The sequence below is a fragment of the Chanodichthys erythropterus genome, chromosome 17 (assembly GCF_024489055.1).
Source record: "Chanodichthys erythropterus isolate Z2021 chromosome 17, ASM2448905v1, whole genome shotgun sequence".
Taxonomy (NCBI): Eukaryota; Metazoa; Chordata; class Actinopteri; order Cypriniformes; family Xenocyprididae; genus Chanodichthys; species Chanodichthys erythropterus.
This window is the reverse complement of record NC_090237.1, coordinates 34,347,175-34,375,126: the sequence shown is the minus strand read 5'-3', so window position 1 is coordinate 34,375,126 and position 27,952 is coordinate 34,347,175. Positions and strand designations below refer to the sequence as shown.

General features: G+C 42.6%; 1 protein-coding gene across 1 annotated transcript; it reads left to right on the top strand.

Annotated features, from left to right (window-relative positions):
• Positions 1-163: 163 nt before the first annotated feature.
• Positions 164-26,516, top strand: mmp28 (matrix metallopeptidase 28). Its single transcript, XM_067365915.1, has 8 exons — positions 164-235; positions 1,580-1,656; positions 2,300-2,505; positions 15,395-15,616; positions 17,284-17,529; positions 23,908-24,051; positions 24,125-24,289; positions 26,119-26,516. The coding sequence occupies exons 1-8, from the start codon at positions 164-166 to the stop codon at positions 26,514-26,516; spliced, it is 1,530 nt and encodes a 509-aa protein (XP_067222016.1).
• The last annotated feature ends 1,436 nt before the right edge of the window (positions 26,517-27,952 follow it).

Genomic DNA, 27,952 nt, shown 5'->3' with positions numbered 1-27,952 from the left:
CATTCGTCAGCCTCTGCTTTGAAAGCAGTTCAGCTGCGCAGTGCGCACCAGTGTGCACTCTCTATCGCTCTTCTTTTGAGTTCGAAGTAGCTTTTTTCGTGATGGGATCTATTTTCATATGGTGATTTTAGAAATAAAGAGTGCGCACAGTGCACAGAAAGAGATGTTTGTGCTGCTGTCAATGGTGCTGTGCGTTCAGACCGCTGTGAGCTCTCCAATCTCCACAGCTGCTCAGGCTCAGGTAAGAGTGGCTATCCACGAATTATCTTGTTTGTAACTCGTCCCAAAATAATTCTTTGCCGTTGATGCGTTTAAATTGGGACAAGGGTTATATTTTAAATTTAAAATACACAGCTAATGAATATATATATATATATATATATATATATATATATATATATATATAACCTACAATTATTCATTTTATATTATTGAAAGTGTCTATGCCTCTTTTGGTCTTCAAGTAAATTGTTTTTAGTTATACAAATGCATACAAACATGTTGGAGACATGAATTGTCCTGCTTTCAGCTATGGAAAATTAGCCTGTTATGAGGTCAGTATAATTGGCACAGCCATAAAATCAGCAATGAACCCAAGGGAGCATTTTCATTGTGAGTGCACTGTAATTACATTCTGATGTTCAACTGCTTATGTCTCTAGAATTGAGAGAAATGTACATGATAGCTAGCTTAGCTGAAAAGATTTGCAACAATCAAACAGTAAATACATCAAGAAAATATATCATAATAATTTGAGGTTCCATCATACTTGTTAGTTTGCAAGTTTCTTATCCCCACTACACACTGGCAGATTTGTTAAAATGATGTACAATGATTCTGTGTTTTGGAGCAAAGCGGCACCTGTTGAATTCTTGGTTTCTCTATAAAGTTGTTTCCACTACTTTAATTATGTAGTGCCTCACTGCAGATCTGTCAACAAATTCCAGCACCTTCTCTACTCTCATCCTACCTGTGACCTCCGGGTGGTTCAGAAGTGCACTGCACCTACACTAAAAGCAAATATGCAGTTTACATGCCAATACCTGACCGAGACATCTCCTCTCACACACACACGTTCAAAAACTGAGGCTTTCTTATGTAAAAACCAAAAAACATTTCCTTTAGTTTGTACAAACTATTGTCTGAAATAAGATGCATTACAGAAAGATATAGTACTATACATCGTCAAATGATATTGAAACGGCTTCTTTTAATCCCTTTCTGGATGGTCATTCGATATTCCCGTCTAGGGGATTCACAATAAAGTAAAGGCCATCTTAAAGCATCAGTATTTCAGAAGCACAGAGGCCCATATCTTTCCACAGACCTTCCTGTTTCATGCAGGAAACAACAAATGCTTTCAATTATCTCGAACAATGCTTATATATTGGTGTTGGCTACTGTTGTGTCTATGTTACTACAAAATATGCTTTGTTTACAGTGCCACCAATTTGCCATTTTCAATAAGTAAATGCACTGATATATCTGATTTTAGTGATCTCTGAGGTAGATTTGAGCTGCTGTCACAGGGCTAATGGGAGTAATAATGGTGTATGGCACATGATGTATGTGTGTGCAGGGTTTTCTGGAGCGATATGGATACCTGCAAAAGGAGAATGAAACACATCATACAGCTGAAGTCAAGTCTGCCATCAGGTAAAACCTGTGACATTGTTAGCGCCATGCTCTTCTAGTTGAGCTACTTTTGTTTTTGTCCTTCGTACTTAAAGGTGCTCTATGTAAGAATGACAGCTAGTGGTTGAAATGGGTACTGCAGTCCAAATTCAAAATATTGTTTGCCCCGCACCCTCCTCCTCAGACTAGATGCTCAAGCGGGATGCCAGTTTGAATACACGCAACAGGAACAAGCTCAATTGACATTGGAAGGCGAGGAGACTTACACACTGTAAGATAATTACAGTTCCGACACGGAATGTAACTTTCAAAGTAAAATAACTGGCTGTAGCAGTGGTTTTCAGTCAAATGAATATGTGAACTGAGCATATATCTGCAAACATATTATGGTATTTTTATGCTTTAGTACATTCAAAAACTTACATGGAGCACCTTTAAAAAGATAGGAGTAGGAAGCTTAAGCTGACTTGATTTGTTCAATTAGCAAACTTTGTTAGTCATCACAACTGTATGATCACACTGTGGGCGTCAGTTCATCATATTAACCTGGTATAAAATCGTATCAGAAACATCATAACTGCAGCTTATGGATGGTCCAGAGAAATTATGTTACTGGACTAGTGAAGTGCAGCTGTTCCTTCATGTGGCCTTTTCTTTTTTTCAGAGAGTTTCAGTGGTTGTCTCAGCTACCTGTCACTGGAAGGCTGGACAGTGCCACTCTGGAGAAGATGACATCTGCCCGCTGCGGGGTTAAAGATGTTGGTAGCCGTAGTTCCTGGAGCCAAAGGGTCAACAGTATCTTCACAGGCCGCTTGGGCAGACATGGGAGGCATGAGCAGCATCTCCGTAAGAAGCGCTACACTCAGACAAGTAAAGACGCTTTACGCATTCACCAACCTGTTTATTTCTCGCATGTTTGAAGACATTCTCTAAGTGTTGGGCACTTAGAGAACTGACTTTTTACACCTGGCATTAAGATGTGTTTTGGTGGATCGGATCACAAATACTAAAATACAGGTGTAAATGGGGTGTAAGATGTTTAAAGTTTGTCCGCTTTCCACCACTTCCAGAGGTAATTGAAAATGCATTTGACCGGATTGCTTTCGTAGTGTGATCGAATAGGTTAGAACAGCTACAAAAGACTGCCTGCACTCCACCTACTGACCTAATGCATTAACATTAAGGGAAGCACGCTACCCAGATGGGATTAAAACTTTGTCGGCTGAAGACCCAAGTTTGGTTTGAAGACAAAAAACGTACCAAGCACAATGTTCTCTCACCGTTCCTGATTCCTAACACGCACTCACTGCGTTCGGCTGGTCTTGTGGCTGTCAGAGCAGAAACAAAAACTGATGCTCTCCTTGTTTTTCGTCGTCTCCGGGCGTGTTCATATGTAAATTGCGCAAGCTTATTTTGTCCATTAGATCGAAACCCTCCCCTCGAAGAGATCAGGACAGAAGTGTTTGAAAGTGGACAAAAGAGACAGATTAAAACACCAGGTGGAAACGGGTACGTGTCTGCCTCGTCTACATGTGATCTGATCGACCAAAACGCATCTGAATACCAGGTGGAAACGGGGCCTAAAACTCTGAAATCCCATTCAGTTCCACACATCACGTTTCATTATCAAAGGGCCGCAATAAAGACTGAGAACCAGAACTTCAATTGAGTGCAAACTTCTTAGTGCAAATTGCTCTTAACACATCTTAACAACTGACAAAAACTTAAAGAATGCTTGCAGGTCATTGTTTTCATTGTTTTTTACTAAAAAAACACTGATTTGATGATAGTAGACACAACATTTTCAGTCAAACAGTCCTTTGATGAAATGGATCTGCATGGAGTGAGGTAATTCTGTACCTGCTGGGTGTGGTGTAATTCTGAGCCTAATAATGGCTAAATACAGTGGTATTCAAAATTACTGTCTATGCCAAGTGTATACATGTCTACAGGTTAGAACATCCTCTTGTGTATGTTGTCTCACCACACAAACTCAAACAGGCAAATTCACACGGTTTGCCTCTTGTTTACACTTAAAAGAGCTAAAGTTCATAAAACTCTGCTTCACTGTTTTCAGTCAGGTCTTTGGCACTGAGAACTGTTTTGCAGAAGACATTTTAATTGAGTGGATTAGAACAAACATACACATATGGCCAAATCTCAAATATGATATATTTCAGATTAGTGTGAGATATAGTATAACAGACAGCCAGAGTCAATAATTCTAACAGAGGCTGGTTTGGTGATATTTTTCAAGCTGTTGAAATAAATGCTCAGTGTGTGTATGTGTGATTTGGCAGGGGTACGAAAATCGTAAATTCAGACCTGTCAGTTTGAAAATGTGCTAATACTTCAGGAATGCAGCACCATTGGTTTAAGTATGTGGGCATTCATGTCAGTACCTGATGTCAGTTCTCACTACAAAACAAAGTCTGTAGTGACTGTCTTATACTGTCTCATGATGACAATATATGGACAGGTCCACTAGTATAAGCAAAGGTCAGATAAATCAAAAATTGGCTGTCAGTCACAATACACAGCACAACTTGTGTTATCTCTATTGGATTTCGTAATTGTTTTTGGACAGTTTTGAGGCAAAACAGTAACCACACATCAAGGGATTTAATAGACAAACAAATAAAAAATAACACTTTAAAAAAAACAACAACAACACTGAGCTGTTTTCTTTAATGTTAATATTAGTTCGGTTATAATGTGCCCTAAAATATGAATTATGGGTTATGTTATAACAGAGAAAATCCAAGCATGTTATACCTCAGACAACTGTGTTATTTGTGTTTTTGAAGTCTGTAATTATGTGTCCAATTCACAAAACCTCAGTCACATGTTAGGCTAATTATTTACTGAGCTTAGCTCTCGTCAGTTTAGGAAGTTTTGTAGAGAGAATTTTTAGAATTGTTTCTTAATAACTAAAAGTGCACTGTACACTTTTTTTTTTTTTTTACTACTATTAGATTTCTCTGTAAAGGGAAGTATCTGAACTTTTAAAATTCTTTCTATATCTTCACTGATTTAGAACATGAAGCTACGATTAACCTGACTAACTCATCAACACATCATTCCCCACATCCAACACATTTTTAAAGCTTCAGGCACTAATGAATATTGTGTTTGTACTGATTTTCTTTTTCTTCTTATCTTTCTTTGTCTCCTCCTTCTTCTTCTTCTAATCCATTTTTGTCTCCTTCTTCTCTTCCACCTCCTCCTTCTTCTTCTTCTTCTTCTTCTTCTCCTCCTTCTCCTCCTACTCCTCCTCCTTGTTCTTTTTCTTCTTCTTCTGCTCCTCCTGATTTTTCTTTTTCTTCTTGTCTTTTTTTTTCTGTGTATGTTCGTCAGAGACCCTGACTCCTTGGGTCAAGACCTTTAAATATATATATATATATCTTTGATTTAAGTTCTGTCAATAATATTGTTCTGCCATTTTGCATTTTCTGAAGAACCTTTTTCAAGCTCCTAGTTTGTTGATCTGATTTTAATAATAATAATTCATTTTATTTTTGGGCACCTTTCAAGACACTCAAGGACACGAATAATAAGATACACGAACGATAAATGGGAAAAAAACACAAAAGCTATATCAATTAGAATAAGCTAATCTAAAAAAAAGAGTTTTATGAACTATTACATATGTCTTGTGCCACGCCTGTTCGCTGGAGTGCCGGTGATACCCATCAGACGGCACTCCTTTTGTCTCCTTTATCATGTTATGAACTGCAGTTCCCAATATTCATTGTCTGGACTCATTGCTTTTCACTCTGTACATGCTACCCTTGGGAGATATCATTAGGAAGCATGGCGTTAGTTTTCATTGTTACGCTGATGATACTCAGCTCTATATTTCTTCACGCCCTGATGAAACTTACCAATTCACAAAATTAAGAGAATGCATAGCTGATATAAAAAACTGGATGACCAGTAATTTCCTACTTCTAAATTCAGAAAAAACAGAGATTCTAATTTTTGGACCAAAAACTTCTTCACGTAATAACCTAGAATATTGTCTAACACTTGATGGCTGCTCTGTTAAGTCTTCGTCGTCAGCTAGGAACCTGGGTGTGCTCTTTGATACCAATCTTTCGTTTGAAGGCCATGTTACTAGCATCTGTAAAACCGCTTTCTTCCATCTTAAAAATATATCTAAACTACGACATATGCTCTCAATGTAGAATGCAGAACAGTTAGTTCATGCGTTCATGACCTCAAGGCTAGATTACTGTAACGCTTTACTGGGTGGTTGCTCCTCCCGCTTGATAAATAAACTACAGCTCGTACAAAATGCAGCAGCTAGAGTCCTTACTAGAACTAGGAAGTATGACCATATTAGCCCAGTTCTGTCATCACTGCATTGGCTTCCTGTTAAACATCGTATAGATTTTAAAATCTTGTTAATTACTTACCAAAGCTCTAAATGGTTTAGCCCCCCAGTACCTAAGCGAGCTCTTAATGCATTATAGTCCTTCACGTTTATTGCGATCTCAGAATTCAGGCCAACTGATAATACCTAGAATATCGAAATCAACTGCAGGCGGTAGATCCTTCTCCTATTTGGCACCTAAACTGTGGAACAACCTTCCTAGCATTGTTCGGGATGCAGACACACTCTGTCAGTTTAAATCTAGACTAAAAAAGCATCCCTTTAACCTGGCATACACATAACGCATTATATATTTATATTTTCAAATCCGTTAAAGGATTATTAGGCTGCATAAATTAGTTCAGCCGGAACCGGGAACACTTCCTATAACACCAGATGTACTTGTTACATCAGAAAAAGAATGCCATCTACGCTAATATTAGTCTTAGTCTTTCTGTTTATCCCAAGGTTTACCGTAGTCATCCAGATTCGGGGCCGTTTCCAGATGAGACCGAGGACCGGTGCCTTGACATGACCACAACGCAGCCCTGAAGTATCAGCAGAGATCGAGTCGACTAGATCATCCATTGTGAAGACATCATCAACACGACAGCCAGTGCCACAGTTTCCTCAAAATTATAATCACGATTATTAATCATGTTTATTCTATCAAAAGAGTAATGAAACTATGGCTATTTTGCAAGTTCTTTACCAACCTACACTTCACCCAAAAGGCCTGTAGGTGGCACAAAGACTTAAATTTAACCAACTATGATAACTTCGTTAGATGGTAAATCAATACAAAACATGGTTTTGGTGAGCGCTTTGTAATATGTATTCATATTAGATTTTAAAGCAATTCGTTTGCGATAAGACAAACCAGATTCAAATTGCCTGGCAAATTCGTAAAGCAAAGAAAAATCATTTCTAGCTGATCAACATTATGAAAACTGTTAAAACCTTTAGGAACTTCAAAAGATAAAACAGCAAAATTCCTAATATTACTTCCAATATTTCCAAATTATGTTCATTTTCATAGAGTGGGCCAATATTGTGACGATTATTTAAAATCAATCGAGAGAAGCAAATATCGTTATCGTGATAAAATACAATTAATCGTGCAGCCCTAATTTAATTTGACTTGACATTTGATATACAACAGTATCCATGACATTTATTCAACAGTGCTTTTGATCTGCCTGCATTGACACTATTCTTTAAAAAGAAAAATTATATACCAATTATCAATGTAAAGCTGCTTTGACAATCTGCATTGTAAAAAGTGCTGTATAAATAAGGGTGACTTGACTTGACATTATGTTCTGATTTGCTGATTGGTCCACACGCAGCTAACGCAAGGTGACAACATCGTCGGTTTTCATCGTCATTAATTCTTTAAAGTTGGCTTGGTGTGTCCCAGGCTTTAGTCTGTCTTTGTGAGTCGTTGTCTTTGCTGCTTGCATTCCTGTTGCTTGTCTGGATTATGTTCCCCATCCCTGGTTTGATTACCATTGTCTTTGGTGCATTTAGATCCACGCCTCACCTCATCCTTGCCACCGTTGTTACAGAACAACTCACCACAAGATGGTTCTAGCAGCAAATTCAGGCCACAAAATGAACTCAGCAGGTATTCTCTGTGGCCCGTTGTGTAAACTTTGTTCTATTTGATATAGTGTACTTGATCTGGAAATTAGCCTAAATTTGCCATGAGAACACCCCAGCTGGACCCTTGCACAGTTTATTGATTTTTTTTTCTTGCAATTTTGTGGATCTGCCTTCACTTGGGTGGAGGTAGAGGAGGATCCTTCCCCTAAACATTTTTTGGGGGAGGGCAGAGTGCATCAAGGTCCGGTGGCCATCTTAGCCTCCATGCCAGAGTCTCCAGACGTCATGGCCACCACACCAGAGTCTCTAGCCATCATGGCTGCCACGCCAGTGTCTTCAGCTGTCATGGACGCCACGCCAGAGTTTCTGACCGTCTTGAACATTGCATCTGAAGCTACAAGGGTAGTCCCTAGTAGTGCTGGGCAAACCAGTTGATACAGTAAACCGGTTTCAATTTCGAGACGATATGTATTTTTCAAAAACTGCCAAAACAGCTGCTGTGTCTATTCAATGGCCTTGAAGCACTATGTACAATGTATAGACAGCATACCCTTCTTTTACTAATGGAAACAACTTTACAACACAACAATATATAACTCACAAAAATAACTCTCTTTAATACTGCAAATACCATGTAGAGCCATATGATTTCCGTGGTGAAATCTAATGAAATCCAGTCACAAGAACTTACTGTATAAATTAGGGATGGTAAGGTTCACCGATTCACATCGGTGCATCTGTATAAAACAGTGGTCGGCAATTGGCGGCCCGCGGACCAAAACTGGCTGCGCCCGCGGCCATTTATTTTCATAGCGTCTGAAATAGATCTTCGTCTCGTGGTGCCGTCTAATATTATCACTGTGTCTACACCGAACACGACTGCCGCAACAGCTAAAAGCTGTTATGCGATAAACCGACCACTTGGACTACGTCAGAAACAGTACAGGGAATCCGTTTACTGTCGGGAATCTGTTGTCGCCTGACTCGCGTCGCACCGCATCCAGTGTAGTCAATATCATTGATTATAATGGGCTCTATTAATACTATTCCACTTTGAAACAGTCTATTGTAAATGAGCCTTGGCCCACAGGACACGACGGCGCTTCTGGAACATGTTCACATGTGGCTTCCTTTTTGCATGATAGAGTTTAAGTTGGCTTCTGCAGATGGCACAGCGGATTGTGTTTACCGACAATGATTTCTGGAAGTATTCCTGGGCCCATTTAGTAATGTCATTGACACAATCATGCTGATGAGTGATGCAGTGTTGTCTGAGGGCCCGAAGACCACAGGCATCCAATAAAGGTCTTCGGCCTTGTCCCTTACGCACAGAGATTTCTCCAGTTTCTCTGAATCTTTTGATGATGTTATGCACTGTAGATTATGAGATTTGCAAAGCCTTTGCAATTTGACATTGAGGAACATTGTTTTTAAAGTATTCAACAATCTTTTTACGATCATTTATCGAGGTAACAGCTTCCTTATGCCGCGGCCACACAATGTAAAGTTGTGGCCATCTATTTATACATCTATAATATATTAAAATAATAATTTCTTAATTCCACCCTTATTTTGTCATTCTTAATTAAAAATAAATATTATTATAGGCCTATCCATTTCTGATCATTCCAGGTTGCTATGGTTGCGCAGGTTGTTTACACGTTTAACTCATGGCTATGAGAAATTATGTTGTTCCCTCAACAAAAAGACGTTGTGGCCACAAGAAAAATATATCGTTCCCTCAACATAGTATCTTGAGGACACAATTTTACATTGTATGGCCACTACATAAGGATGTCGTTCCCTTGAAACAATGATCTCGTGGCCACGACTTATCACGTTCCCACAAGTCAATATGACATTCCCACAAATTAATATGATGTTCCTACAAATTAATATCTCATGGCCACAACATATTATCATGTTCCCACGAGTTAATATGTCGTGGCCACGACAAAACTAAGTGAAAGGAACATGTCCCCTCCCGATCACTGTAGAAAATCGGCCAAACTGTGGCACTATAATAGAAAACGTACTCGGTTACTAACGTAACCTCGGTTCCCTGAGATACGGAACGAGTACTGCGTATGGGGAAAGGTCTCCCTTTTTCCCCGCTGCTGAAGCCTTTTTCAATAACGCAGTGTAACTGCACCGTCATTGGTTCACTCATAGACAAGTTGTTGAACCAATGGCGGCGCGGCATAGCTGCGCGGCCTATGGCGACAAAGCGCGCGAATATTCCCGCCGAAATGGGCGGGGTATAGGGCTATATAAGCAGGCGTTTCGCCATAGGATTTCAGTGTCAATCGACTGAAGCGACGACCCTGAGCCGCAGCCTCGTGGCACGGCAAGTGACGCAGTACTCGTTCCGTATCTCAGGGAACCGAGGTTACGTTAGTAACCGAGTACGTTCCCTTTCGATACTTCACTCGTACTGCGTATGGGGAACGAATTCAACCACGCCGTGCCACGGCTGGGAACGATATAGCTTGCATTTGGCCAACCCAGAGGGGGGCCAAAAGGACAAGCGGAGGCAAAGCCTAACCGAACCCATGGTTACACTGAAGGAAGATACTTCCTATGGTGGCGTGAAGCGGGACTTGTTGAAGGCCGCTAATCACACCGACAGGACCCGAGCTTGTAAGGTCGGGACATCGAGGTGATAGAACCTGACAAAGGTGGACGGCGAAGACCAGCCGGCCGCCTCACAGATGTCTTGGATGGAAACTCCGTTGGACCAAGCCCACGAGGAAGCCATTCCTCTAGTGGAGTGGGCCCTGACTCCTATGGGGCAATTAGTGCCCAGTGAGGAGTAGCACAGGTTAATAGCATCCACTATCCAACGGGAAATGCGTTGTTTCGAGACCGGAGACCCTTTGGTGCGGCCGCCAAAACAAACAAAAAGCTGATCCGACTGTCTGAAAGACTGTGATCGGTCTATGTAGGTCCTCAATGCCCTGACTGGGCAGAGTAGCTGCAGCTCTGGTTCGTCCGCCGAGGGAGGAAGAGCAGAGAGCGAGATGACCTGAGCTCTAAACGGAGTTGAGAGCACTTTAGGGACGTAGCCATGCCTAGGTTTCAGAACGACCTTAGAGTCACCAGGCCCGAATTCGAGGCATGCAGGGTTCACGGAGAGGGCCTGCAAATCGCCAACACGCTTTACCGATGCTAGTGCTAGTAGCAGAGCGGTGTTTAGCGTTAGGGGCCTGAGGTCGGCTGAACCCATTGGTTCAAATGGGGCTCCTTTCAAGGCCCTGAGGACCAACGAGAGGTCCCAGGAGGGAATAGTGAGAGGGCGAGGAGGATTCAAACGCCTAGCACCTCTCAAAAAACGGATCACAAGCCCGTTTCGTCCCACCGATTGGCCAGCAACAGGAGCGTGGAATGCTGCAATGGCTGCTACGTAAACCTTAAGCGTGGAAGGGGAGCGCCCCATTTCCAAGCGTTCTTGGAGGAAAGACAGTATGGAAGATACGTCACTCTCCACAGGGTCTATGTTGCGTGTTGAACACCAATCAACAAAGACTGACCACTTCTGGTCGTAGAGGCGCCTTGTAGACGGGGCTCTAGCCTGAGAAATGGTATTTAGGACGTCCTCGGGGAGGCTAGTCGGCTCCCATCGAGGGACCAGAGGTGCAGAGCCCAGAGCTGCGGCTGTGGGTGCCAGATTGTTCTGTTTGCCTGAGAGAGGAGGTCCCATCTCAGGGGAATCGGCCACGGGGCTCTCAGAGAGAGCCTGAATAGCTCTGAGGACCAAACCTGGTTCCTCCAGAGCGGGGCCACCAGAAGGACTCTGTGCTGGTCTTCTCTGATACGCCTGATGACCTGGGCGATCGGAGGGAAAGCATAAAGGAGCGTGCTGGGCCATGTGTGGGCCAGAGCATCTACTTCCTTCGAGAAAAATGTTGGGCAATGAGAGTTGTCTTCTGAGGCGAAGAGGTCTACCTCTGCCTTCCCGAAGAGCTCCCAGATTGTGAGGACCACTTGGGGGTGGTGCATCCACTCGTCGGAGGGGATGTTGCTCCGTGACAACATGTCCGCACCCAGATTGTTCCTGCCAGGAACATGAGTCGCTCTGAGCGACTGAAGCCTCGGAAGAGCCCATTCCAGCAGACGTTTCGCCAGAGCGCATAAGCGGCTGGACGAAAGACCGCCTTGGTGGTTTAGGTATGACACCACCGTCATACTGTCTGACCGAACTAGAACATGACGTCCCGTCAAGTAAGCCTGAAAGAACTGAAGGGCTTTCATCACTGCTAGCATCTCTAGACAGTTGATGTGTAGATGGCTTTCTTCGTGGCTCCACGAGCCGAAGGCCGGTCTGCCCTCGCACACAGCGCCCCAGCCCAAGTTGGAGGCGTCTGTTGAGAGCACCGTCCTCCGTGAGACCGCCCGTAAAGGGACTCCGCGCTGGAACCATACTGGATCCATCCAAGGTTTCAGGGCTAGAAGACAGGCCCGATTGACCTTGAGACATAGGCGGCCGTGCCGCCATGCGCTGGGAGGAACCCGGAACTTCAACCAGTACTGAAGAGGCCGCATCCGAAGAAGGCCTAGCTGCAGCACCGGGGAGGCGGAAGCCATCAGCCCTAGCAGCCTCTGGAAAAACTTCAGAGGGAGATAGGCTTTGTTCGTGACAGATGCCGTGAGCTGCTGAATTGCCAGGGCGCGCTCTGGCGAGACTACTGCCGTCATACGGACCGAGTCGAAAACTGCTCCCAGAAACGAGATTCGTTGAGTGGGGAGCTCTTGGCTAAGTTGACCCTGAGACCCAGGCATTGTAGATGGCTGAGGAGCACGGGTTTACAGTCCCCATGACCCATTCTGACACATCGGGGATGGCCTGCCAGGCCTCGGCCCGAGTGGCTAGGGGTTGAATAATGTTGGGTGACAGACCGCCGTTGAGAGGGTCGTACACCACGAGGGGTGGAAGAGGAAATTTGCTCTTTTTGTGATGAGGTAAAAATTTGTTCGCCGTGAAAACGGCGTTAGGAGTGGGCGCAACAGGTGTGGGCCCAGCTGTCACTTGGAGTATGTTTCCCGCGCCCGGAAATAAACGAGGCGGAGGGGAAATTACTTGTGGGAGCTTTTGGGGTGGTCCCGTCGTAACGGGACGGTCCCCCATCCTCTTCCTGTCCGACGAATCAGGACGTCTTCGGAGGCACCAGGTCCAGCACAATCCTGGGCCGGGGTCCCTGGCGCCTCGGGAAGGGAGGGCGCTTCGCAGGGCGTGAGCGCTGGCGATGCTCCTGGGGCGGCGCTGCCTGTTTTGCAGGTGGGGCTGGATTGTTCTGCTGAGCCGGCGCAGTCCTGGGGCAGCTAGACGCAGAAGCGGAGCTGGAGCGCTTAGGCAAGAAATGCCTCATAGCCTGAGACAATTTCTGCGCGGCAGTAAAGCGCTCAGTGAAGCCATCCACTGCAGGCCCGAAGAGACCGGAAGGCGAGACCGGGGCGTCTAAGAAGGCCGTCTTGTCTAGGTCTTTGATCTCCGTTAGGATGAGCCACAGGTGGCGCTCCAACACGACCAGACCAGACCGATGGCCTGGGCCGCAGCCTTCGTAGCTCGCAGGGCAAGATCCATGGCGCTGCGGAGATCTTTGAAGGCTGGCGCGTCGATTCCAGACTCATCCAGAGAGCGGAGGAGTTTGGCCTGGAATACTTGAAATATGGCCATGGTGTGGAGCGCAGAGGCAGCTTGGCCCGCCGAGGTGTAAGTCCGTCCAGCCAGAGTAGAGGTGGTCCGACAGGGCTTGGAAGGAAGGGCCCTCTTCGTCTTCCAACCCACAGCCGCGGGAGGACAGAGGTGAGCAGCCACCGCTTCATCTAGGGGTGGCAAGCGCTCATATCCCTTCTCCTCGGCGCCGTCGACGCCGGTGAGGGCGGAGCGGTGCGTAGTGTGGAGGCGGGCAGAGTAAGGAGCGCGCCACTACTTCGTCAGCTCTTCGTGGACCTCAGGAAAGAAGGGCGCTGAACGCTGGCGAGGTGCTTGGCGGCGGCCTGGCAGAAACCATCCGTCCAGGCGGCTGCGAGACGGCTCCTCTGGAGGGGCCCACTCGAGGTCCAGCTCTTCAACGGCCCTAGACAGGATGCGGAAGAGCTCGGCATCCATGCCCTGGCCATGCTCGATGGGTTCCAAGGGAGGCGGTGGAGCGGGGTCTTCCGGCTCGCCAGCCCAACCTTCCGCTTCGGAAGCCGCAAGAGACATGGAGTCGTCTTGTTCGTCGTCTGTTCCCCCGAATGAGACGAGGTCACTCGCTTCTGCGGAGGGACGCTGCTCAGGGCGAGAGAACAGAACGGGAGAGAGTTCCCTGGGAGGAGAGGGCGAGGCACGCGGGGGCTGGGCTGGCGTGAGCTCGCTCAACTCCTGGCGCTGAGTCGCTCTACCCCGCCGTCTTTTCCTCACCGGCTCGCGGGAGGAAGGAGACGGGAGGGCGCGAGCGGCGAGATCGCCCTCAGTGAAGAAGGCGACCCGCGAGCGCAGGGAAGCGAGACTCATACACTCGCAGTGCGGGCATGAGTCTCAAGCGAGCGCGCCGTCTGCGTGGGGCTTGCCCAGGCAAGCGACACACTCGCTGTGTCCATCGTCGTCGTGCAGGGGGGCCCTGCAAGTACCACATGAGTGGCGGGGCATCGTGAGACGCCGCTGCCGTGAAAACGGCAATTGGGTGGCTCTTTTAGAGCGGCGAGGGCCGCGGAAGCTCTTAGAGCGGTGAAAACCGCTGAAATTCGCTCTTTTAGAGCGGCGTTTAAGCCGCGGATGAAGCTCTCAGGCGGCGCGCCGGATGGCGGCAGAGGACACACAGGAAGCAGCCGGAAGCGGGAGGCGGCGGCTCGGCGACAGTGCTAGAAGCTGCAGTCCGCGAGGGCGCCGGCGCTTTCTTCCACCGGCGAGTCCAGGCGAGTCCGCTGCGAGAGCCACTTCAGACGGCGGCGAGAGCAGAAGGCGGCGAGCTTCTTCGGCTTCAGGCGGAGATCAGCGAAGAGAAGTAGATATCGTCGCTGAAGGAGAAAACACTGAAATCCTATGGCGAAACGCCTGCTTATATAGCCCTATACCCCGTACATTTCGGCGGGAATATTCGCGCGCTTTGTCGCCATAGGCCGCGCAGCTATGCCGTGCCGCCATTGGTTCAACAACTTGTCTATGAGTGAACCAATGACGGTGCAGTTACACTGCGTTATTGAAAAAGGCTTCAGCAGCGGGGAAAAAGGGAGACCTTTCCCCATACGCAGTACGAGTGAAGTATCGAAAGGGAACTTTGTTTTTGCTAATCACTTTGAATGGAAATAAATACACAGAAGCAGTTCATTTGTAAAACTATGGTGCACTTATAATATATATTATATAATTAGTTTACAAAGAAATCTGTCAAGACATGATTAAATACATTGCTGTCCACTAATGAAGAGAGTATTTTGTCTTTTAATAAAACTATGATGGTCTTTGTTGTAAAACAATTATTTTTTTTTTTTAATGTGCCATTTATGTAAAATGCTAAATTAAGTATATGTATTAACTGAAGATGTATAAAGAGGTTTGAAATGTTATTGAGTAACTCAATGAATTATAGTTATTAAATGTAATAATACAGGCCAACACACTATAAAAAGAAGCTGTTACCATAAAAATTTAAATTAATTTCAGTGTTCATTTACAAATAAACAAAATAATTGAACCTCAACACTGTTCAGATGGAATAAAGCTCACAAATGCTAATGTTCCGATGAAAATTCACAATTATTAATGCGTTGGTTTTATACTTGTTCATACTTCCATAGGAGAGAAATGGCACAAACGTCACCTCACCTATCGTATCATGAACTGGCCACGGAGTCTTTCTCCCAGTCAAGTGCATCTGGCTGTGAACACAGCATTTCAGCTCTGGAGTAATGTGTCCGGGCTGCTCTTTCAGGAGCTCCAGCAGGGTCCCACCGACATCCGGCTGGCCTTCTTTGAAGGGGAACATAATGATGGGACGGGAAATGCATTTGATGGGCCAGGTGAGTTAGTTAGAGAAAGAAAGAAAGAAAGAAAGAAACTTTCTTTCTTTCTTTCTCTTTCTTTCTTTCTTTCTCTTTCTTTCTTTCTTTCTTTCTTTCTTTCTTTCTCTTTCTTTCTTTCTTTCTTTCTTTCTTTCTTTCTTTCTTTCTTTCTTTCTTTCTTTCTTTCTTTCTTTCTTTCTTTCTTTCTTTCTTTCTTTCTTTCTTTCTTTCTTTCTTTCTTTCTTTCTAAATTAAATTGGATAGTTCTTGTCTTAAAAGATTATTCAATGTTATTTTAACCTAATGTCTATGGACAGCATTTGTGCCATGCTTTTACATAAAGTTTTAGCTAATACCCCACAGATATTTTTTTTACAGCATGTTAAAATGGCCAGTTTTGGGGGGTGAGCAAAAACACGCCTTTTTTTGCATGTGTCCCCTGCTTCTGGCCCCCTTTCAAGAGAGGGCGGGGCTTCAAGAGCACATGCAACAAACAAACAGGATGATCTCAAGCACTGAAAATGTCAGAAATTGTCAGTCATGGTGTTTAGTTCGAACTGGAGTTAGACAATGATATCTACAGAGCCAGAGAGTATATGCTTTAGTTTAATACGGTTATAAATTATGTTGTCATCTTGCTTTTATCCACTATTAGTACAAGCGTGTTGTAGCGGACCCTGTCCAATTGATGGCCAAAACTTTACTGATGAGTTTTATGAAGTTTATTGTACATCACACAAAAGATGAAGTGTCCATTTTCACTCCAGAAAATCACCATAAGAGCTGAATAAAACACACTACAACAAGTGCACATTAAACTCTCTTTCCCTTGCATTATCATCAACATATACAGCGATCGAATTACACAAAAACAGTAAACAAATATATACAGACCTTATTCTTTTATTGATGGTGATGCTTAATAAACTGGTCAATCTTATATCCGTAAAACAACTCAGATGAACTGTAGTAAAGTGCGTGCTCTCACCTTCATTGCTGCTGTAACCAGTATCGCTCTGGATCACGAACAGTTGGTACTGATCAATCTTTGAGTAACAACTTTTTAGCAAAACCTGTGTTTTATATTGCCCCATTTGCATTGACCCTCATTCACAAAGCAGTCTGGAGTGAAATGATTTGTGAACAAATTAACAAATGTATGTATATTTTGGGGCGCATAACCTTCAAAAATAAAACTAATCCAGATGTTGGGAAAAAAATGTTCACTCTTACATCCAAAAACAGAACACCGGGATTGCTTACAAGACATTGTTGTCTGTAAATCTGCTTGAGCGCAGAGAAAATGACGGACAACATACAACTTGCTGAGGTTGGGAAACTGGGATGGGTTGCAGAAACTATGGTAATGCAGGATTGCATGTCAGTGGCCGTGGGTGGGGCCCGAAGCATGCTGTTTTTTGTTTTGTTTTTTTTGTCATGACTTAGTGTTTAAGCATTTAGAAACAATAGCCAGAGACAGCTGTTGTCAGATTTCATTGGGGATTTCAAATATGAAATTTAATTGTAAGCTTGTTGAACAGCTTTGGAGAAAGAGATGAACATGCATGACTGAAACAGCTGCCTTAGAGGCATTTCAAAGATGGCCGCCGAGTGAAATGACTTGCCTTAAAGGGACTTTGTTATACACAGTCTTTCAACTAGGATTCTTTCTTTACATTCTTTAGGTGGCACCCTGGCTCATGCATTTTTCCCATTCCGTGGTGAAGCTCATTTTGATATGTCTGAACGCTGGACCCTGAATGGTCTTAAAGGACACAACCTGTTCCTTGTGACGGCCCATGAAATTGGCCACACTCTGGGTTTGGTTCATTCACCTGTTCGTCATGCGCTCATGTCACCATACTATAAGAAGATGGGTTCTAAAGTGCTGCTCAGCTGGGATGACATCATTGCGATACAACAACTGTATGGTAAACAAGCCCTTCTTTTCTTGTTTGAAAGCTGTGCAAGTGTTTATTTTGTAATATTATTTTCAATATTATCATTTAGCTGCAAAGAATAGGTCTCTGGTCTTTAGTAGCAATGTCTTTTACAGTGATAGTAAAGCTGACTATTGTGAGAAAGTTTGAGAAACTGTTAGGCTTTTAGCCTTTTCTTTTAGAAATATGTGCATCTTATATGATGTAAAGTATCCTTATGTCAAGTCACCTTTATTTATATAGCGCTTTATACAATACAGATTGTTTCAAAGCAGCTTCATAAGCAAGAAAATCAATGATGCAAACCTCATCAGATGAAAGACAAACTCATTTTCTACTGTAAAGCAGCTCTAAAAAGACAGTAGTGTCATTATTCAGCTCAACAATAGTGTCATTATTCAGTCATTTCCATGTTGATTCAGTTCAGTTAAACAATAAATTGGTCAATTATGAAACAAGTTCAATTCAACTATAAGCAGTTCTACAGAACACAATAGTGTTGTTATTTAGTTTGTGTCAGTTCCAGTTTTGTTGTCATTGCAGTCAAATCAATAATATTGTGTATTATCAATAACATCAAAGACACTAATAAGTGTCTTTAAAGCCCCAACTAAAGAAGTCGAAGGCAAACAGTGGCAAGAAATCTAACCTCCATCAGGTGACAAATGGCCAACAGTATGAACAGCAATTAATATAAATTAGCTTAGACCCTGTTTACACCTGGTATTAAGATGCATTTTGGTGGTTTGGATCACAAGTGGACGATGCTAAATACAGGTGTAAACAAGGTGTAAAACGTTTTGAGTTTGTCAACTTTTGAACACTTCTAGACTAGACTGCTTTCATAGTGTAAACGCTCATGTGATCGAATGCATTCGAACAGCCACAAAAGACCACCTATTCTCTGCCTACTGACATAATGCGTAAACATTATGGGAAGCGTGCTAACCAGATGGGATTTAAACTGTCTGCTGGAGACCCAAGTTTGGTTTGAAGACGAAAAACATACCAAGCACAATGTTCTCCCACCATTCTTGTTTTGCAGCTATAAGAGTAGAAATGAAAGTTGATGCTCTCTGGGTGCATTCATATGTAAATTTGTGAGCTTATTTTGTCCATTAGATCAAAAGATCTGAAAAAAAAAACCCATATATTTATGCGCCCATAGATCCTCCCCTCAAACAAATCAGGACAGAAGTGGTTGAAAGTGGACAAAAGAGACAGATTAAAACACCAGGTGTAAATGGGTATGGGTCTCCCTCGTCTACTTGTGATCCAATCGACCAAATCGCATATTAATATCAGGTGTAGACAGGGCCTTTTAAAGTCTTAATCCCAATTAATGGCAACAGAAGACAGAAGAATCACTATAACTCATGCAGTGTTTGCCTCTGACACACAAACACCTCTTTAGTTCAGCATTTCTTAAAACATATAGTCTTTACAACATATGAAAAAAACATTTTTAGGTGAACGTATCTCAAAAACACTTTATATTTTGCATGGATTCTATTTTAGGACCATATTCAAGGATTGTTACATGTCGTGTTTCTGTGACCTAGTTTTCCCCAGTCTGTTTCATTAGATCATTTGATCCACCTGTGTCTTGTTAATTATCCCATCACCTTGTCTAGTTCCTTTGTTTGAGTTGTGTATATATACCCTGTGTCTTCCTGCCATTGGCTGTCGGTTCTCGTTTATGTCTGATGTGTATATTGTGTTTCCGTGATTAAACTCTACTCCTTAACTACTCTGTCGTCATTGTGCCTTTGATACACCAGCAACTGTAACAGAAGAACCAACCGGTACAGTTTTTGCGGCGTTTTCCTTTATTTTTACTTTTGTCCGTCACCATGGACCTTGCTGTTGCCCTTTTATGCCTGGAGCAGAGGGACCGCTCCCTGGAATCCCACACCTTGGATTTTTTTGGAGTTGGCATGCCTCACACACTATCCTGACTGCTCGCTCTGCGTGTTCTACATCTCTAGCCTATGCGAGCGGTCCCGGGCATGCCTCCCGGGGAGCGGTCCTCGGAAGGATTTTGCCACATTCGTGAAGTGGGTGCTGGTGAGTAATGACTCTCCTATCACCGTCAGCCCCGCGGAGGATGACTTCGCCACCAGCCCCACTCCACTACCAGAAGCCAGTCAGCCAACACCAATGAACGTCTCAACGAAGATGTTTCACGTGCCCACCACAGACCGAGGAGGCCAGCCTGCCACGATGGATGAGCCAGGACCGAGGACAAGGTCAGACGGTACCATCGCCGTGGAGCCCTCCTCACAGCAAGGTTCTGACCAGGTGTGCGAGCCGGTTACATCATGCGAGGCTGAGGGAGTACTCGTGGAGCTCAAGGGCTGGGAGGAAAGCTCTGCCCACAATGCCACCACGAAGGTTGAACTGACTGACACTAGTAAATATTCTGAGGAACTGAAAGACATTTTTATGGCTGATTTAATTGATTTTTTTCGGAGAGGTGATTTCCCATTCCCCTGATTTCCCTGTTTTTAATGAATCTCCTGAGCTTCCTGAGGACCATTCTCCAGCGTTCTCCAGTTCTCCTACGTCTCCTGAGTTCCCTATCTGCCCACCCAGCCTCCCTCTCCCGCCTCCTCTGTCACCCAGTTTCTCAGCCAGTTCCTCAGCCCCACCATCACTTCTGCCCTTCAGCTGCTCGACATGTCCCACATGCCAGGTGAGGATTTCAAGCATCTTCAGGCCCTCCACTCCATCTATTCAAGAGGATCCCCTGCCTCCACGCCCCCTGCTCCACCTTAGCCCGTCAACACTTCTGTGTCACCTTGGCTCCTCCCTCCCTCGGCTCCACCGGACACCATCGGCCATACGGCTTCTTCTCGTCTTTCCGGCTTCGCTTTGGTCAGCCGTCCACCTGCCTGCACCTACGGTCCCGTCTGGCTCCTCCTTCCCTCCAGCTCCGCCTACATTCTCGGTCCCACCGGCTCAGCCTCTGCCCTCTGGATGCCCGCCTCCTCCTCAGATGCTCGTCACTATGGCTCCTTCTCGGTCTCCAGGACCCATCGGCTGCACGTGGGCTCGTCCGTTACATCTGGGTCTTGTTAAGGCGCGAGGACGTGCCTTCCCGGGAGGGGGTCGAAATGTTACATGTTGTGTTTCTGTGACCTAGTTTTCCCCAGTCTGTTTCATTAGTTCATTTGATCCACCTGTGTCTTGTTAATTATCCTATCGCCTTGTCTAGTTCCTTTGTTTGGACTTTATTTGTTAATTTTAATTTTAAAATATTGTTCCATGATATTAAAGGGTTAGTTCACCCAAAAATGAAAATTATGTCATAAGTGACTCACCCTCATGTCGTTCCAAACCCGTAAGACCTCTGTTCATCATCAGAACACAGTTTAAGATATTTTAGATTTAGACTGAGAGCTTTCTGTCTTAATTAAGATCATCACAGCAATGAGAAAGGGACTGTCCTTTTTTCTGTTGATTTTGGGGTATAATATTGCCCTGTCTTCTTCAGATGACAAATGCACCAACCATTTGCAAATGTAACCAGTTCCTCATAATCATGAAACCTTTCCTGATATTTTCACACAAAGCAATCTTTACCTAGCGTGACAATGAATACAGCTAATTTTGCCAGACTGTAGTGAAACACACAGAGATTTACACTGAAAGATAGTAAGACAAACACAACTACAGTTCCAGGCCGGTGAAACTGTCAGCTGTTTCTTAAGCATATGTCAGGCAGGTTTACACATGCCACAGTGCTTTCAGGAGAAGACTTACAACCATCCATCTTCAGCGCACATACCAACACTACCAAAAGAACTGAAGAATACCTTCCAATGAGTGTGCCAGGCAGATCTTTCTTTTAGCCTTCCAGGAAAAATTCAGATATGCTATTAATGCATACATCATACCCCCCTAGCACTCCTTCCTTTTGATACTTTCCGTGATCCATACACACACACACACATATATATATATTATATATATAGTGCTTACAATATTAATATTTTATCATTCATCCTTAAAGCAAAATGAGGCCAACACAAGTACATGTAAATGCGGCATCTCAAAACAATTTTTTTAAGATATTATCTGCTGCTAACACAAATATTTGTGTGGGTGTGTCTTCATCCTGTTTATCAGAGGAAATGTTGTAGGATTTCCTTTCCTCCACCAACATCACAGATTTATGCCATCTATATCAGATGTTTTATTTACTTTTGGGAATGCTTTTATTTCGATGGTCCACTTTAGACATTCTACTTATTTTATGCTCCCCAACAGACATTCTACTGACTATAAATAACTTTGCAACTATGTCATTCTTAAAAATAGAATTCTTCTTAACTGCTATTTTCTTCTTATTTTCTAACTTAAAATAAAAAATATATATATTGTGTATTCCCAAAAACTTTTCTTAATAATGTTAACTTTTTTCTTAAGATTGTTCTTAAGAAAAAATTTAAGAAGTATTCATATTCCTGAAAAGAAAGTGCTTAAAAATCATTGTAAATAACTTAAAGTTAGGATAACCTCCAACCTGTCTTAAATCCCCAAGGGCGAGATGTTTAATGAATTTATTGGGTTGTTTCAAATATTAACATAACACTAGCTACATATACAGTGGTGTGAAAAAAGTGCTTGCCCCTGTCCTGATTTTTTAAAATTTTTTTTTGCATGTTTGTCACACTTTAATATTTCAGATCATCAAACAAATTTAAATATGGATCAAAGATAACACAAGTAAACACAACATGCAGTTTTTAAATGAAGGTTTTTGTTATGAAGCGAAAACAAAATCCAAATCCACATGGCCCTGTGTGAAAAAGTGCTTGCCCCCTAAACCCAATAACTGGTTGGGCCACCCTTAGCAGCAACAACTGCAATCAAGCATTTGCGATAACTTGCAATGAGTCTGTTACAGTGCTGTGGAGGAATTTTGGCCCACTCATCTTTGCAGAATTGTTGTAATTCAGCCACATTGGAGGGTTTTCAAGCATGAACCGCCTCTTTAAGGTCATGCCACTGCATCTCAATAGGAGTGAGGTCAGGGCTTTGACTAGGCCACTCCAAAGTCTTAATTTTGTTTTTCTTCAGCCATTCAGAGGTGGACTTGCTGGTGTGTTTTGGATCATCACTGCTGCAGAACCCAAGTTCACTTCAGCTTGAGGTCACGAACAGATGGCCGGAGATTGTCCTTTAGGATTTTTTGGTAGACAGCAGAATTCATTTATCACAGCAAGTTTTCCAGGTCCTGAGCAGCAAAACAGCCCCAGACTATCACACTACCACCACCATATTTTACTGTTGGTATGATGTTCTTTTTCTGAAATGCTGTGTTAGTTTTACGACCAATTTAATGGGACACACACCTTCCAAAAGTTCAACTTTTGTCTCGTCAGTCCACAGAGCATTTTCACTAAAGTCTTGGGGATCATCAAGACGTTTTCTGGCAAAACTGAGATGCGCATTTATGTTCTTTTTGCTCAGCAGCAGTTTTCATCTTGGAACTCTGCCATGCAGGCCATTTTTGCCCAGTCTCTTTCTTATGGTTGAGTCATGAATAAACACTGACCTTAACTGAGGCAAGTGAGGCCTGCAGTTCTTTGGATGTTGTTGTGGGGTCTTTTGTTACCTCTTGCATTTGTTCCTGAATTTCTGTGGATCTCAACATGATGTGCAGCTTTTGAGGATCTTTTGGTCTACTTCACTTTGTCAGGCAGGTCCTATTTAAGTGATTTCTTGATTGCGAACAGGTGTGGCAGTAATCAGGCCTGGGTGTGGCTAGATAAACTGAACTCGGGTATTATAAACCACAGTTAAGTTATGTTTTAACAGCGGGGGGCAAGCACTTTTTCACACAGGGCCATGTGGGTTTGGATTTGGTTTTCCCTTCATAATAAAAACCATTTAAAAACTGCATGTTGTGTTTACTTGTGTTATCTTTGATTCATATTTAAATTTGTTTGATGATCTGAAACATTAAAGTGTGACAAACATGCAAAAAAATAAAAAAATCAGGAGGGGGGCAAGCACTTTTTTACACTACACCACTACATATGTAGCAACATTTACTTTGTTCTTCTAAATAATCTCAGTTTTGGGCATTGTTCCCACTTTAAATGAACAGCGCTCTCTTCCACTCTCATTACCCACACATGAGGAGCCTATTGCTCCGGGTGTGTGTTCACAGTGTGTGTTCTATATCGCTGTGTGTGTGCACTTGAATGGGTGAAATGCAGAGCATAGGACACCATACTTGGCTACATGTCACGTCACTTTTACTTTTCTAAAACTTTAACTTAAATAGACACTTTTATGACTGGGTAGCACCTTTGTGCACCAGTGTCATACAGATTAGCATTCTTTATGTGTGTGCAGGTAAACCACCTGGGGATACAGTGAAGCAGCTTGCGGGACATTCTCTGAGATGGGCCATGCCGGAGTGGAAGATTTTTCAAGATCATATGAGAGGTTCCCTCACACCCCACTACTGCCAGGGTTTCTTTGATGCCATCACCATCGGTAAGAGCTAGACATTTTAATTGACACATAAACAGTTTCCCTCGAACTGTGTAAAGCTGTTGTTTTTCTGTAGATGAGAATGGGACAGTGCTGGTGTTTCAGGGCCATAATTTCTGGACGGTATCTAATGGCAGTGTGAGCGATCCTCTTCCACTTCAGACACGCTGGCCGCAGCTGTCATTGGCTGTTGAAGCAGCTGCCTTCTCCCCACTGGACAGCAAACTCTACTTCTTTAAAGGTAGGCTGATGTAAATACTTCTGAAGTTCAGACTGTTTCCCCCCCTATTCTAGAGTGCAGTTTTGTCCAGGGCACATCTGGGGCCTCATTTATAAAACATCCATGATACTTCCCAGAATTATGAACGTTCATATTTATAAAAATAGTCTTTGAAAAGTGCTTTGCGCCACGTCAGGGTCTGAGCAGGTGTACACACTTTCTCCTGTGCCAGAGAGTTGGAGAACTGCAGGGGATATACTTTGTGTACGCAAAAATGGGTGTACACAAAGTATATGCACACATAATGATCATTAATGCTCACTTGACTCCGTCTAAGCCGATGGCCTAGCAACATAGAACAGTATATTAACAGACACAGAAGGACTCGTGATCTGTGATCAATGTCTGATGACACAGTTTTGCAACCTCTGCTGCACGCAATTGTGCTGTTGGTGTCGTGCACAGAGAGACAGTAGCCTAATGATGACCCCTTACTTCCCAGTATTATGAAAAAAACATTGTATTTGAAGGATAGAATTTGAAGGAAACGGTAAGATATGCACGTTTTATTTTTAAAATGTTTTGTCAGTGACGCGAGTCAGACAATTATTTACACTGCAAAAAATAAGGCCTATCTGCTTCCATTAAAAATACTTCGCAGGCAAAATTACATAAATTTGATTTGTTTAAAGCAATTAAAAATACTATTTGGCCAGTGGAAAAGATGGAGAATAACTCTTCTCTGACAACTTTCTCTGAAATGTATTTTATACAATTTTGATTTATTTATTCTACAACAAGGCATGGATACCAAATGATTTTTAAAAATGTAATGTAGTCCGGATCTCATATTATCCTAATGTCTATAACGTGGATGGTATCACGTAGATGGAATATGCATGATATGTAGATGACATAATGCATAGTAAAAGGCATTGTATGCTCCATATGTGAATATTTCAGGGAAGAGACAGCATGGAGATGCATCTTCCACTGACTTTATAAAGGGAATTTTGCACAGGTTCTGGTGTATGCATGGTTTTATAAATCTGAAAACTTTTGCACACGCAAAATCTAGCTTTGGTGTGTATGCACACTTAGGATGAAATCTATGGTAAGTTTTATACATGAGGCCCCTGGTATTTGGAAATCTGTCCATTTTGTTGCTTTTGCCGTTTTTGTGTTTAAAACATGTCTACAAACACTTTTGTTATGCACAGGTGTGTCGCTGCTCTCATATTGGAGTCAGCAGAGTCTCAAGTCTTATAGAAGTTCCAAAAAAGTTAATTTAGTATGTAGAAACTAAAATGAGAACTAAAGGTTTCACTGACAGGCTATTGTTGTGTGGAAAACAACACTGTGAACAGTCTACAAATATACAAGTCATACAAGTCATGTCAGATGACTTGCTTTTTCACAAGCGCTTTTCACAATACACATTGTTTCAAGGCAGCTTTACAGTAAATCATGAGGTTAATATCTTAATATCTTCATGCCCTATAGTCACATTCAGTAAATTAGAGTTGGGAGATAATATAGTTTACGTTTTACAATGATACAACATGACTTACAAGTGTACTGTATTTATCCATCTTTATATAGAGAGCTGTGCAATAATATAGTAGATAACGCATTTTGCGACAATATAAACAATCGGCAATTAAGATTTGCTATATATTATCATTTTACATGAGTGCGTATCTGGGTAAACTTACTATATAGTGTTTGTATAATTCGTTATTATTAATTTGTTAATAAAACCTGAGAGCGAGTAAAGGTAATTTTAGGTAAACTGTGCCTTTTGAAGATGCATTATCTCAACTCATCTCCACATTTTTTTTTCCTGGTAGGAAGACGGATGTGGCGTTACTCAAGCTCTGATCTGGACCCTGGATTCCCCAAGAAGAACAGTGAATTGGGCTTACCGAAGCACCCTGACTGCGCCTTCTTCTACCAGCCCCTGGGCCATATGGTGCTCTTCAAAGGGTCACACTACTTTGTCCTGAATCTTGAATCTCTTAGCATAGAGCCGTACTACCCTCGTTCTCTGAGGGACTGGAAGGGTATTCCACAGGGGATAAATGGGGTTTTGACTCGGCCAGATGGAAAGCTGTATTTCTTTAAGGAGCAGCAGTACTGGAGGTTTGATCCTGGGAAGGTGCGCATTACTGCGACTGGACAGTGGGCAGAGAGGCTGCAATGGACTGGCTGCCACAGAACTCCACTAAAGGGGAATGAGCTACTATGACCAGAAGAGGGAGCTAAACTAGATTCACAATATTAAAAGGCATTTGGGGATATGTGCAATTCATGTGTGGTCTAATGGTTTAATCTGAGAAAAGGTCTTTCTTGCAGTCTACAAATGCAAAGATTTTTTAGTTAGATAAGATTTTTTTAATGTTTTTGAAAGAAGTCTCTTTTGCTCACCAAGGCTGCATTTATTTGATCAAAAATATAGTAAAAACAGTAATGTTGTGAAATATTACAGTTTAATATAATGCCTTATAATTTAATAGATGCCTCAGAAGGCCTGGGCTATGAAGGACACAGACTCACATTCAGCACAATGTCATCTTTAACCTTTGGTCACACAACATAAAACTGATAGTCATAGTCACACCAAGGCTGAATTTATTTGATTAAACATCAAATTCAGTGTCACATGATCCTTCAGAAATTATTCTAATATGTTGAAAATCAATGTTTTTTTTTCTTGTTTGAAACTAATATTTTTTGGGGTTCGTATTAGGAGTTCATAACAGCTTGCCACAGTGAACTTTATGGAAAAGTTTGCTCCAGCTGATGGTAAACACCTTTGTTCTAGCATTGGTCCATGGCAATACGTAATAGGTATGTGGCTCTGCCTTCTTTGACAAAAATGTTCTTCAGTTCATTTATTCTGTTCTGTTTGTCGAGTTCAGACCGCTTTACAGTAGTAAATAAAGTTGTAATTGCCCCTGGCATGTCTTTTTTTTTTTTTGTTCTGTAAAAATAAAAAGCAGCATTTAATAATCATTTGATTTGATTGCTGCTCAAGAAACATTTACTGTTATTATCAATGTTTTTATTTTAAAAGAAAGAAGAACATTTTACATGGAAACAGCCAAGGAAAAGAAGCATAAAAGAATTTGTGATTTCATCAAAGAGAACAACACTTCTGTAGTTTATTTTAACATCCCGCATACATAATTATTAAATTAGTTTATTACCAACGTACATGACATTATTTTACAAGTAATAATTTTAATGAAATACAAAGAACTACATATTACAAATACATTTTGTAAAAATGCAGTCAAATATCAAAATACACTTTGATTCTGAAAAAAATTCTGAGTTTTCATTTTTAGTGGTAATAATTTAGTTGACATACAATAAACAGTTCTGAGACAAATACAGTGCTTTGTGTACAGAATAACATAAAACCTCCTTATTAGGGTTTACTAGCTACATGCTTGTTTACAACTTTAACATGTTAATCATATTTGGCTCACGCACTACACTGTATGGGAATGTGTGTTCAGAATACTACCTTTACTATTTCTGCAGGTATGCAGTATACAAACTTTCCATGTGCATCGAACAGCAGGATTCCAGGATGATCTATGACATTTGACAGGATGTGTCATATTCAACCAGAGCAGACCGCATTAGATCATTTGACAACAACAAAACCTGTTTAAA